The following is a 14,184-nucleotide window of genomic DNA, read 5'->3' on the forward strand; positions in this document are numbered from 1 at the left end:
ACAAGTACACTGTTCCATTCCCCTTCTGTTCTGCACAGCATTTTGCAAATCACTATTGCAAGGAACAGATATCGCCAACCTGGCCAGCAGATAAAGATGGTGACAAAAGAACTCTCGATTCCCTTTTGTTTAGGTTCTCACAGCATGCCCATTACTATTACATTACTTGTACTATTACATTACCCATCAAATCGAGTCCTATGTTTTCACTTTTACAGGTCTAAGTCAGTGGCTGTTGAAGTCAGTGGAAAGCCACCACTGGACTGCTTTTACTGAAGTCTTAAGTGATATGAATGGCCATCCCACAGCCTATTTCTGAAGTGGTTAAATTTACAGTCAACCGTCAGAATAAATCCTGCTTTTATATCTCAGTGTAAGCTTCTGTACTGCATCATCTAATATTCTTAGAGGAGTGGTTATGAATTAAATCAAACTAATGGAGTCAGGATTATGGAAAAATATCTGCTACATGTTACCTCAGTTGCCACAGCTGACCTGTGCAAGTGCTGGCTCTACCATACATTGTGTTTCCACGACATAACCATCCATCAGCATTTTGACTTGCAGGCAGTGCATGGTGAAGGTACTTAGGATAAATTATCTTTGGTTCAGGACCAAGGTAATTTAAAGCAAGAGATAGCTTTAAATCATTATGGGGAGGGTTGATCAGAAGATTCACAAACCACTGCAAAACAAATATAGTCTGAAGGTCCAGATTCACTTCTTTGGCTGTCCCAGACTGCTGGAGTGACGTGAGTGAGCTGTCCCGCAATCTCTTCATCTTTCTGGATGTCACTTAGTTGCCATATGTTATCTGTTTTACTTTCCCCAGACCTTCTGCACTTCACCATTCATTTGAGTTAGAACTGTAACAAGATGCCAGCTGAGTGAATCATCTGGAGTCAAATGCATGTTATTCTTTATTCAGCTGCTTCCCGCCTGGTCATGCATTCAAATGGCCAGATCTAAAGTGACAGAACTTTGTATTCCCTGTTACAGCCCTGAATCAGCCAAGTGTAGGGAACAGGGAAGGGATATTCATGGTATTATCAGGGGAGCAAGGGAGGAAAAAAGGTTCCTGACCTGTAAAACTGTTTGATCCATCCACACACTGTTACTTAGAATGAAGTGGATGCCATCACTTTAATACATCACACAGAAGATTCTTGATGGTATTAATGAGCTGGTTCTGAATCTCTGTCCAAAACATAAGGTAAGAGGTGTTTAAGGCATCAGACTTCACTTTTGATAAAATCTGTTTGAGCTTCTTGAGATAATGAAGCTAGTGAAACTTCCCTGAGGCTAGTACTCCTTCTCCTTTGCTCCTAAGAGGTATTTGTTTACTGCTTCACTTACAACAGGCTTAGATGACAAATTCTCAGAAATGGCCTTTTAAAAATATTTTCTCTGCAAAGTTTTCAGGGACAGAAAAAAAACCCCCAAAGTGTTACATAAAAAGTACAAAGGAATATGAAAACTCTACCTGTTACTCCACTATCTCACTTTGTTAATGTGAATGGAAATGTTTTACCTCATTACTCACTATAGCTAAGACATTTCCAAATTTTTGCTTCCTTTTAGTACTTGAACACTGAATACATGACCCAAGATGAAGTAAAGGCATATAGTGAAATTAGGAAATATTGATGATGAACTCAGGTCACTACAAATTCACAGCCTAAAGAGATGGTGGTGATAATCCTTAACAGAAGTCAGAGAGGTCCTGAAACTTCTTAATGAGAAACTCAGTTGGTGCAGGGGGCTTGGAGGGAGAACTGTGTCCACAGAGAGGTCTGCAGGAATGCTTGCCATGCACACAGCATGGTACAATGAATTTTGAAACTCCATAAATATATCATTTTAGGCATGTGAGAAGCAGATTTACTCAGACCATGAGGCCATCAACAAACTGATGCAGGGGTCTAATACCAAACTCAACTGGCACTCTGTCAACATCCACGGAACCACAACTAGCAACCCCTCAAAATCCACGCTCACCTATCCCAGGTGAGGCTGCAGGCACTGACCATCATTAACACAGAGCTAAATGGCTGATGCCTGAGCCTCGTTAGGGCTCCAGACCAGGCCAGTCCCTGGAAACTCCAGCTGGTGAGTGTCCTATGCCCTGTGCTCCCACCAAAGGATGAAGCTCCCCACAGGAACAGCGGAGACTGGCATCAATCTGGAAAGGAAGTGAAGGAAAAGACTTTCACTATAAAAGCTTAAAACTGCATTACAGCAGAGTCTCAAGCTTGTATTTCTGTGCATGAATCAGTCGCGAGGCAGCTGCCTCATGTTTGTTTTTTCTGATGCCAAGTGTTCATTGGGTTGTCCCCAAGAACAGCTCCAGGATAAAGAATGGGGAAGGAGCAAGGCTCCCCAATGAGGCTCAAGACCTGGGCACCTCGAGTGGAGGCTTAATCCACGATTCTGTGGGATAACAGGGCAGCTGGTGTGATCAGCCAGCCTTTCACCGGCTTGGGGCTCTGCCCTGGCCTAAGGGGACAATGGGGTTGTTTAGCCTGGAGAAGAGAAGGCTCAGGGGTGACCTTACGGCTCTCTACAAGTACCTGCAAGAGGGGTGTAGCCAGGTGGGGGTCGGGCAAGGTAACAAGCAACAGGTGAGAGGATGTACTAAAGCTGTGCCAGGGGAGATTTAAGTTGGACCCTAGGAGGAATTTCTTCACAGAAGGGGAGATTAGACATTGGAATGAACTGCCCAGGGAGGCGGCGGAGCCTCCATCCCCGTGGAGGTTTCTGAGGAAAGACTGGACGCGGCGCTCAGTGCTCCGGTCCAGCTGACAAGGCGGTGTTCGGTCACAGGTTGGACTCGCTGATCTCAGAGGTCTCTCCCAGCCCCATCCCTCCTGTGATTCTGTGGCTGCGCGCCGGGGGCTGTCTCGGCGCAGGGCGCGGTGCGGGCGCTGCCCCCGGCCCGGCGGCCCCGCGGGGGCGGCGCAGCCGGTGCAGTGCGGCGGGCGGGCCCGGGCGCTCCATCCGCGGCCATTCCGCTCCGTGCCCGCACCGCGGGAGCCGCCGCAGCCCCGCCATGGCCAAGGAGGGAGCGCAGCGAGCCGAGGAGACGGAGCAGATGATCGAGAAGGAGGGCGGCAAGGAGGCGGCCGAGGGCGGCGCGGCCGGCAGCCTGCGCGCCGGGGACGCGAAGGAGATGCGAGCCGTGGTGCTGTCCGCCTTCGGCGGGCTCAACAAGCTCCGCGTGTCCAAGAAAGCCATGCCGGAGCCGCAGGAGGGCGAGCTGAAGATCCGCGTCAAAGCCTGGTCCAGTATCGCCCCTCGCCCTCTCTTTCCCCCCGCGGGCGGTGGCGGGGCCGGGGGGGGTCGGGCGGGGAGCGGTGCGGGTGTCCCGCATCTCCCCGGTGCTGTCCGTGCCCTGCAGAGGGGCATCCGTGGGCTCGCAGGATGCGGGGCGAGCCCCGAAGCCGCCCGGCTGTCGCTCCCGCTTCCCTCACCTGTGGCTTCCCCGCGGGGGGAGCCCCGCTCCCGCTGCTCCCCATCCCTTCCCGGGGAGCCGGCACACCCCGGGTCGGTGCTCAGCTCGGACCGCCCTGGTCCAGGCGGGGGTCTGTGTGCGCTCAGCGGCAGCTGCGAAGGGTGAAAAAATTGTCGTTGAATTTCACGGTACTAGCTGGGAGAAATGGGGGGAAAAAAACCGGCCAACTGCATGCAGGGGCTTGTTTTCTTTGAGAAATGTGGATGGCAGCTTGTGTGTGTTGCTCAGCACCCGTCCCCCTTCCCTTCTGACACTGGCTGTTGTTTTTCTCCTGGGAATCACTTCAGTCACCATCCTTTTTTCTCCGGAGCTGGCGTGGCAGCGTGGCTGGAGCTCGGGATAACTTACCAGTGTTAGTCCCTGTGCCCAGGTAACCAGTGGCTGCGGTCTGGCAGCATCCTTGAGTGAGCTTTCCTAGATGGCTTTTTTTTTTTTTAAACTCCCAGAAAATCGCAGCAGACTGCTGTTTTTCCTAGATCACTGGTTCTTAGTGCACATGTTCCTTCATGAGAGTAGAATTAATTCTTTTAAGTGAAAGAAGCAACGTTAGGATCTTATTACACAACTTGATGTGTACCAAAGGCTGAATTAATTTTGCCTAGGCAGGGATATATCTTCTGTTGTCCTCTTCTGCTATGTGAAAACATGGTGCTTCTGGAAGATAAATTCCAAGGTGAAGGCCAAGTTGTTTACTTTAGAAGTAACTTGCATTTAAGATTTTACTGGTGTGGGGCAGTAAGCTTCCTTTGAATGATGTATCCAGTAGATGTGCCTCAGATCTTGGAATATGCTGGTAGGTTAATGTAACTGAGTGTATTGACCTCTTCAGACACTTTTCACCCTGTACGTAATGGGATCTTAAGGTTTGTGGCCTGTGTATTACCCACACAAGGGTGTTGCTTATGAAAAAATGGTGATATCCATCAGTCTGAATAAGGACTAATAAATAAAAGGGCTGAGATTTTTTGCACCTTTTTTTTTTTTTCTCTCCACTAGTCACGTGGGAGAAAAGCAAGAAATTCTGTGCTAAGTGAATGTAAGAACTAATGGTAGCACAGTAGCTGCTGGGAAGCTCCTTTTACTATCAAGCAGGGCTGTAATTCCATTTGAGAACAGTCTGTCTGGTTTGCTGAGTGATCTGCATTTTTTTTCAGCCATTGGGTTAACAGAAGTTAACATGCAAAACTTAAAAATGTTCTGTGCATGTGGACAGATCCCTTTAAATGCTTGAGGGTTTTACAGCACTCTCCAATATCTGTATGAATTCTGCTTTCATCAGAGCAGTCTGTGTGCGTATCACAGAAAGCAAGTTACCTGCACAAGAACACTTGGCTGTGAAGTAGAAACATTCAGCTCTGCTGCAGCTGCCGTTGCTCTCCAGGGCTGCAGCATCAGTAGGTGAGCTGTGTGAGCTGCACACGTGCTGTTTGACATCAGTGCTTCCCGGTTAACTGCCAGGTTGCACAATGCCACGTGTGTTAGGGAAGCTTCCCTTCGAGCCGGAGGGAGCCTGAAGGCTGCACAGCATCTGCTCGTCGTTCCTGACTGGAGTTGGCCACGGGGCTTGAAATGTGACCAGGTCACCAAAGGGTGCTTCCAAGCAAGGCAAAATCAATTTGCCAATCTTCTTGACCCGAGCCTGTAAATGCAGGAGATTGATCGGGGTGATGATGGACTTGGGCTGTAGTCTGGGAGACAGAGTGAGAGAGCTGCTGGCTTTGCCCAGGGCAGCGTGCACATGTTGATGGATGCAGTGCTGAGCACACCGAAAATGGGCTGCTCCAGTCATCAATACTTGGTACAAATCGTCCTTTCCGTTGTATCAGCTTTGCAGTTGACCATCATTGTAGATGATTATTATTTTTCTTAACAGATTGATGGAGGAAAATAATCGTTATTTTAAGAACAATGTGCACGTTGCACAATAATTAGTGTACGCCAGTAAAAAGTGCAAGTTTTGTGCGGTCTCTGAATTCCCTGGGGATGAAAACCAGTTAGGTTGTATGTACACATTTTGTAGTATGGTACTAGCAATGGAGGATATGTTGCTATTAGCACTAAGCCAGATGAATAATTCCTTTGAAGGTCTGGAATATCAATGATCCAATTGAAAATGTGTCAGCTGAGATGAGTCATGTGTTAGCCTCATTCAGTGACTAAGAAATGGAACAGCCATCGATGTCCAAGCTGAGTCACAGCTTTGTATATTTCCTGAAATAATTTTTGATTGATAATGATGAAGCAGTTGAAATTGCTGTATTTGTTTGTATTGTAATTTGCAGGCAGCAGAACATTAGTACACATATTGTTTAAACGATGAGACAAACCAAAGCAGTAGTTCAGATGGGGTGTTGTGAATAAGGAATGGTGCCCTGTAATTACTTCCCTGTGTGTTTCTCTTCTCTCTTATAATTATTCCTTCCTTGTGCCGCTATACATGTGCGTCATGAGGAATGAGGCAGAAGTGACCCTCTGACTCTGTAACTGTGAGGTAACAGCACTTTACAAAACCTGGAGCAGTTAAAAGGAATCCTAAGTGTAACAGAGTAGTGGACACTGTGTCAGTTTTGCTCTTGATCATATAGTATTGGTGTTCCTGGATAAAAAGCATGAGATCTCATCATTTTAAACCTTTCCATTTTATTTTTCTCCCCCTTTTTTTTTTCTTTTCTTTTTTTTTTTTTTAAACCTCTTTTTGTTGTGTTGGTTTTTGTTTGTTTGTTGGTTTTGGTTTGGTGTTTGTTTGTTTTTTATGATTTTTGACAGTTTACTGGCTGGGGTAAGAGGAAGGATTTTAAGAATGCAGAACTCAGTAGTCCTCTGATTTGCTCTGTGGCATTTCATTAACTTTACTAATTCATTTCAGTGGAGTTTTACAGTGAAATAAGAAAGACAGATCAAAAGCAGCACCTCTCCAAACCAAAGTGTGAGGGGGTGCCCTGCATAACGTGGGATTTTGCAGTGGAAGGTATTGGGCAAACTCAAGTGTGTGGGACAGAGCAAGGGCAAACAAGTTGATTGCCGCTTCCCACAGGACTTCCCACACTTAAAAAAAAAAAGAAATAAAAATGCAGCAAAGCTAACCCAGAAGTATGGAAAATAATATTCAAGATTCTCAAAACTGGTGTTAAGGTAGAGTACTGCAGACTTACAAAGTCAGATTCAGGGTTAGTTCCGTATTTGATAAACTTTGCCTCCAGCAGATAATCCAGTCCTGTGCAGTTCAGAGAGACATCCCTGCTCTGTCAGAGGAAGGTTCTTCCAGAGCCCCTATGGTAATTAGTATCCTTCCCTATCTTCACTTGCATCCAGCTCTTGACTTTGGATCAAAACCACAGCTGCAAGAGACTGTGCACTTTTTGCCACTGGATCCCTTTGCATGTATTCAAAAGGCCTGAAGATAACGTACACAGACAGAGGGTGCCACCACCAATGCTGTGGGGGTTCTGTGTTTATGCTGTGTTTTGGGGGTTTTTTTCTGTTTTTTTTAGTCATCTCCCCCAGATGATGACTGCCTTGCAGGCATTTTGCTGTTTGGAATTTCTCTTTCATTATCAGCATTACAGCAGCAATGTAGGAGGGGGTCTTAGCCAGTGGTTAAGAAGTGACCTTTCCAAAATGATTTCAAACCTTCCAACTTAACTGTGTGAAAACCTTTACTGACCTTCCATTTAGTCGATATTATAAGCTTGGTGTACGAGCATGTTGCAAGTTACGAGTTCAGGTTGCTCTTAAACCCTCCACCACAATTATGAATGCTTACATGTGGTGGGATTTCCCTCCCTCTCCCCAGTGACCTACATCCCATGAATGCTGTGTTGTCTTTGTGCTTAGGCTGTGTGTCTACTCTCTCTTTTAATTTGATGGGTCTGTTCAATCTGTTTATGTCTTGATTAGTATCTAAGGCTCCATCTAATAAATCCTTGTGCACGCCAGTAACGTTCCGTGTCCAAGCATTGCTGGGGTCATATGTGTGAGTAGGACTGGCTGTGTGTTTGGTGAACAACAAATACAGAGCTGTGTTTTAGGGGGTAATGGATTAATGCTGAGATGCATCCTAACTAGTTTGGAGTTTTAAAGTTTTAACTATGGCATTAAGGCCAGTGATCAGCATACGCACATAGTAGATAAGTTATCTACTATAGGTAGGTTATAATAAAGATAATTATAGTAGATAAGTGGTGCCTTTTTTTGTGGCTCCCTAGAAAACCACAAAATTTTCCTTAATAAAATTGGATAGCATACAAAAGACAAATCATAAGGTGCTTTAAGATTTTTGCAAAAACTGAGATTACAGGGGAAGACCTGTATTTTTTTTCTGAGCAGCAAACCCGAGGACTTCAAAGACCTAAATAACTTTTGCAGAACTGTACAAACGTGATCCAGGAAGGAACAGGTTTAAAATAAGAGCCTATCTGCTATCTGGTATGTAATAACTTCGTATCAAAGTTTGGAATCCTGCCTGGGACAAACACAAGATGCATTCCTGGGGTCACATCAAAAGTTAGGACAGTTACATGGCATAGCTCTTAGCCCAAAATATTTATAAACTGTGAGGTTTGGGGGTTTATTCTTAAATTGACCTGGGTTTACTTACCAGGTAGTAATGCATTCATATAAGTTATAATATTTCACTGTATTGAATTTCTAAGTGCCCTGTGTGACTCCTAAACAGTGTGGTAAGCTTGGGGCTGATGGCAGGTGTGGTTGCCTGGCATGTGCACCCTCTGCCCAAGGCCCCTGTGGCACAGAGTACAGGGAGTAGGAATGTCTGCTGGGTCCCTGCAGAGTTTTTAATGCTGCCCTGAAGTTTCCTGGCTTTCCCATCCCTTAGCTCAGGTGTTCCGACTCTGCTTTCATCTGTGGCAGTAGTCTTGATTTTATTTTTTCCCGTGTCTTACAGTGGTTTGAACTTTATTGATTTGATGGTGCGACAGGGGAACATCGACAACCCTCCCAAGACACCACTTGTTCCTGGGTTTGAATGTTCTGGAATTGTAGAAGCTCTTGGAGACAGCGTGAAAGGATTTGAGGTAATATTTTTTTTTATTTTCATAGAGAGATATATAAGTGTCATATAAATAACCACCAGTTCACTATGTCGTCCCTAGTCCCTTCTGCTGTGCCAGTGACAGGAGCCTTCACCACCCTGTTGAGATTTGAAAGGTCAATTTTTCCTTGCTGCTTCCCAAGCATGAGAGTGACCTCTTGAATGAGTTTCTGAAGCCGCCACTGTCGTCTCCTTAAAATCCTTCCTGAAAAGTCACTTGTACCATATGTGTATCCTGATGGCTAAATAGGAACTGGAAGGGATGACTGATGTATTTTACTAAAGTGAAAGCAATTAATTTAACTTGTTAAGTTTCTTTTCTTGGCTGTGTTTGCTGTCATCACTGCTTTTTTTCCTCAAAGCCTGCTGCTGATTCTAGTTCCAGCTTTTGATCTTGAATTAGCAAGAACCCCATCTACAATAAGCATTGCTTCTTACAACCGTGTGCATTCAGGAGAAGCAGATTAAATTTGGACCCTGATACTGGACATAGGACTTGTTCTGATTTCTCAGGAAGAGGATCTGTTTCACCTAACAGAATGTGATAAATGTCAAATAGTTAATGTATATAATAAAGCTTTCATAACTGTTTATGGACTCTTTTGTATCTCTTATAACATATAAACAGCATTTTGTCCTGCCTTCTGTTCCTTTATTGATAGTAAACATCTATATTCTCTCCAGTCTTTCACTTTATTTCCTGAGTAGGTAGAAAATTTTGGAAATAAAACCTGAGTTAAAATACGTGTCAGTCCTATCTTAGGTGTTCGCAGAGTCAGTCATGTCATCAAATAATCACATTTTCTGAATTCTTATTACATCTTAAGAAGGTAGCAATAAATATTGATATTTTCATTTAAAGATAACATTTTGCTCTTCTAGAAAAGCTGTAAAATTTCTCAGTTGAATGAATATAATGACCAGTTTAGTTCCAAGAAATGTTTCAGTGATGAGGTCTTCTTAGGACATTTCTCTCTGTTCCCCTCCTACCCCATCTCTGCCTTGAAACAAGTCATAGTCTTTCAATGTATTTTAGTACAAGCAATAACTGAACAATAATTTGCTGTTTGACGAAGTCTGGTGACTTAGTAGTTGCACTCTAGCATCTGTGTTTTATAGTTAAGCTCCATATCAAAGAATATTTTATGAAAGGAGTATAGAAAGTCTCTGCTCTAGATCAGCATTCTCATTTTAAAAGTTCTTGCTATTTTTAAAGGGCATCATGAGGTTACAGCATATGGTGCTTCTTTGAGTAACATGGCACCTGACTGAATATAATGTGTCTCTTTTTTAAAGTTACATCTTTGTTCTGACCATGGGACATGTCTGTGCCCTGGTGTATTCCCTGTAACTGAAGGAAGCTGTGGTATTTGCATGGGATCTGCAAAGCCATGGTAGTGTTTGAGTGATCCAGAAGAAGGGTCGACTCTCAGAGTGACTGCTGTATGAATCCATCAGCAGAACATGCTATGAGGAAGATGCAAAAATGTTCTGTTGGTTTCTTTATGGAATTCTTGCACAGAATGGGAGCACACCAGATGCTTGGTGTCCCCTTGGCATAAGTTGTTACCTTGTCCAGAGCAATGGTAGGAATGACAAAGATTGCACCCTGTATCTTCTGACCTTCTTTCTCTTTGTAGATCTCTTCTAGCTCAAGTCTTGTTTAAAGTTGTGGGCGTTTCATGCTCTGTAAAAATGTGTCTTACAGCCCTTGGTCTGTACTACCTGAGATATTGCCAGCCAGTTACTGTCTTTTTTGTGGAATAATGATGTAATGCCCATTAAAAGAGCAAAGAGAAATGTGGTTTCTAATCATCTCAGCTGTATCAGGCCTGATCTCTCTCCAGCTGTGGGGATGATTCTCAGGATCTGAGGTCTAATCTGACATGACTGGGCTCTGTATAGCGTTTATGGTAAAATGTGGTGTCTGTTGTTACTAAGAAATCCCTTGGGAATCACCAAGAGGGGCTTCTCTGCATTCTTTTCGGTAATCATTTATGGTTTATGGCAAGGATACAGGTTAACATCTGCACTAATTAATCCCAGCAGACTTTCTATTTTAGACACTTCTCTAAGTGCAGAAGGGAACCACGGAGTGGTTACCACTGAGGCATTGTTAATTTGAATGTTTTTGAAGAGGAGGAGGCATCTCAGTGAAATTGGAATGACAGCTCTGTTTCAGCATTCTCATTCTGAAAGAGACAAACCCTTCAGAGCTGTCAGCAGCACCTTAGCTTTTAGCAAACCTGCGATATCCCAGAGCCAAAGTGATGACAAGTACTTGGGAGACCAAAATGTGCTTGTGCTGTAAACATTTGCCTGAAGGCAAAAGTGTTGTGCTTTACTTAACACTTGTAGTGTTTATAAAGCATTAGAGGTATTAGTAGAATGCAAGAGAGTATAAGGCAGGTAAGCAAAGTTAGAAGGGCAGCTGCTGTTAATTTTAATTGAAACATGAAGGCCTGAAGTTTGCTATTCCTGTCTTATACTGTGGCTCCATTGAAGGGCTCCTTCCATGGTTAAGAATGCTGGTTTTGTTGTATTCTAGAAAGGCAAAGGATCTAAGACAAGGTAAGAGATGTGTAGGGGCTGCTGCTGACAAGTCATTAAGGAGTGAGAGGTGTGCCTGTGAATGTTTTGATATACACTGGCCAAATGTTTGCTCACTGTGGCTCTCCCTCGTAGCCCCAGCAGCCCAATTTCTGCTTTAAGGTTGTACCCCTGCAGAAGCCTCAGAGCTCCTGTTGCCTTGTTGTTATTCTTGTCCACTCGTGGGGAGCCAATATGTCTGTTATAAAAACCTGAAGCTGCAATGAAGGCCACAGGCAAACACATGAACCTGATGTGCCTGGACCTTTGAAAGCTCTGAGGAGCAACCAACTACATCTAATATTTAAAGAAAATCTTTATTTCTCTATGGTGCATTACTCTTTCACTACCATGTATTTTTCAAAGAAACTGAGTACTGTTGCATTCAAAGATAATATTTCATTGCCCCTTTAAATCCTGTCAAATTCACTTTGTAGATTTCATGGTGCCTTAAAATCCAGAGGTATATTTTTGATATTTAAAGTGGCTTACTTGAAGTTGCAGGATCAAATTGTGCTCTGATACATGGCTGTAGAAATGACAATCATGGATATGTATTGGTAGAATTAGTTAATAAGATAATAAAAATAGAGAATGGATACAGATGTTGTTACTTTCTGAGTGCTTTCTGAATCCTTTCCTCTGCTCCATCTACCAGAGTACAAGGCCTCCCTTGCTCAATCCACTGAGAGGAAAGTAGCTCTAAATTAGTGTGAGGACTGAGAAAACAAAGTGAAAATTATCTATAGGTATAATTTTTTTTTTTATTCCATGCACTCATCAATATAGTTATAACCTTTCCCCCCTTGTTTCTTTCTTTCTTTCTTTCTTTCAGCAAGTTATTAGTAAGAATGCTGTTTTCATTGTTTACATTTCTTATTTAGGAGCTCTGTTTGCAGAAGATGGTTATTTTTGTTAAATTAAAAAATTGATAAAAGCCCAAAGCTGAGCAGCTTAACTGCTATTTTGCCAAAGATGTGGAGGACCATTTTCTTCACAGTCAGCCAGTGAGTGACCCACAGCTTGAACAGAAACGTTGAAGGTCTTACAAGTTTCTCCCTACAGTCTCAATAGCACTCATATTCTCAACATTATTTTCTTCCTTGTTTGCAGATTGGAGACAGAGTCATGGCTTTTGTGAACTACAATGCCTGGGCTGAAGTAGTCTGTACCCCAGTGGAATTTGTCTACAAGATCCCAGATGACATGAGTTTTTCTGAAGCTGCTGCATTTCCCATGAACTTTGTAACTGCCTACATGATGCTCTTTGAGGTTGCTAACCTGAGGGAAGGCATGTCTGTGCTGGTTCACTCAGCAGGAGGTGGGGTGGTAAGTTGGAACTTTTCTTACTTTCCTGTCACCGAGTAACCAAAGCAGTTTGATCCATCTCGATTTCTGAAATGAGCCAGAACCTGCTGTTGATTCGATATCAGACATCCCTGTGTGTGAGGGCTTGCAGTGGGAAAAACTGCATCTGTTTTCCCATGGAAGTGCTGACGTGAATGGTTGGCAGGAGCTCTTGATGAAATAAAAATGTCATGACTCAAAAACCTCGCCAAAAAAACCCTAATTGGTTGTCAGCAATCAAGGAGCAAGTGTTGTCTCAAACATTGTGCTGCTGAACTTACACACTTTGTACTTCTGTGTAAATAAAGTCTGTAATGAGAGGAATAAATTAGCTCCCTGCACAAGGTATTTGTAGGTAATCATGATCCTCCTTATAGTAAATGTCCCTCTTGGAATACTCCTGCACATACCATGTGCAATTGTGTGTGATGCTTTCTCTGTGAAGGCTTTTTTTGCCCTTTGTTGTAGTAGAGGGGTTGAAATCAGTGACAAGTTGTCATGTACAAGGTACAAATGCTGAATTGGAGTCAGTGGTGGCTGCTGCATGTCGTAGTTTGGATCATTCCTAAGGAGGCATTGTGTGGCACAGGCAAAGTGACACCAGGATGAATTTAGGGGAATACCAGGGCACACAATAAAATAGAGAGTCAGCAATTTGTGTTACCAGTTCCTTGAACTATCTTTTAGGAAAATGTTTAAGTTTCTGCAGAGTATTGAGATACTGATGGGAGTTTGTTTACATTTGAAATGATGCAGTCCTTTTTCATAAGACGGATTTTATGACCTGAGAATATTAGCAGAAACCAACTTTTCAAATCAGAGTACATCTTCAGTGTTCCTGTTACGCCTTATTTATGCTAAATTAATATTCTGTTGTCTACTGAGGCCTGGTGGGCAGCCCCAAACACTTTCTCCCTAATTCTGTGCCCTTAGACCTTCTTTCATGTTCTCCTATAAATGAAGGCTGTAATCACAGGAGTAAAATTCGTGAGTTCCCTGTACAAAGTATTTTTAACTAACAATAATCCTTCTGGCAGTAAACAGTCCTATTGGAATACTCCTGTAAATGAATGGAATTTATAATCGTATTATGCTTTGGCACAGCACAGCCCGGAGTGTTATGGCTGACTATTGTTCTTTAATATTAAATCTCTTCGTGTGGAATTCAGCACCATTAAAGCAACATGAGGCCACACATTCAGGGGAATATCCTGCAGGAATCGAAGGCTCAGCTGTAGCTCTAAGGCTGTTTGCCCAGCTGGTGCCACACAGACCCAGGCTGAGCCCACAGAATTAGCCCCAGAACATTTGTCCTTGCACATTTTGTGTGTATCTAGAGAAAATTAACTCCTCCTCCTTTTAAGATAAAGCATCCTTGCTAAGTGTCTTTGTTTCTTTTCTTTCTGACCTCACTCGCCCCTGATATTTCTTCCTTCTCTTCCTGAAGGACTGTTAATGCTCTGTGCTCACATAGTCTCCTGCACCAGTGCCCAACCTCTGTGCTGGGCTGTTCCTGGAGGGAGCTGCTGGCTTCCTCTCTCATCCCAGGTACTCGATGAGCAGCTTTTTTGGCTGGTCCTCTGCTGTGGCTGCTCAGAACCTTCTTCTCTGGGAGAAGCTGAAGGAAGGATGGGTCCTGCTTGGCTGCCAGGAGAACAAGAGGAAATCAGATCCATCACTTGCTGAG

General features: G+C 43.7%; 1 protein-coding gene across 1 annotated transcript in view; it reads left to right on the plus strand.

Moving 5' to 3' along the window:
- Window positions 1-2,953: 2,953 nt before the first annotated feature.
- The window catches only part of VAT1L (vesicle amine transport 1 like), a 54,967-nt gene continuing 43,736 nt past the window's right edge, over window positions 2,954-14,184 (plus strand). The window contains exons 1-3 of the mRNA XM_050311412.1: window positions 2,954-3,279; window positions 8,415-8,544; window positions 12,264-12,479. Of these exons, the coding sequence (XP_050167369.1) occupies window positions 3,050-3,279; window positions 8,415-8,544; window positions 12,264-12,479 (576 nt within the window). The 5' untranslated portion in view covers window positions 2,954-3,049. The remainder of the gene's footprint in view (window positions 3,280-8,414; window positions 8,545-12,263; window positions 12,480-14,184) is intronic.

Source organism: Myiozetetes cayanensis, unplaced genomic scaffold, assembly GCF_022539395.1.
Source record: "Myiozetetes cayanensis isolate MyiCay16 unplaced genomic scaffold, myiCay2020 scf16, whole genome shotgun sequence".
Taxonomy (NCBI): Eukaryota; Metazoa; Chordata; class Aves; order Passeriformes; family Tyrannidae; genus Myiozetetes; species Myiozetetes cayanensis.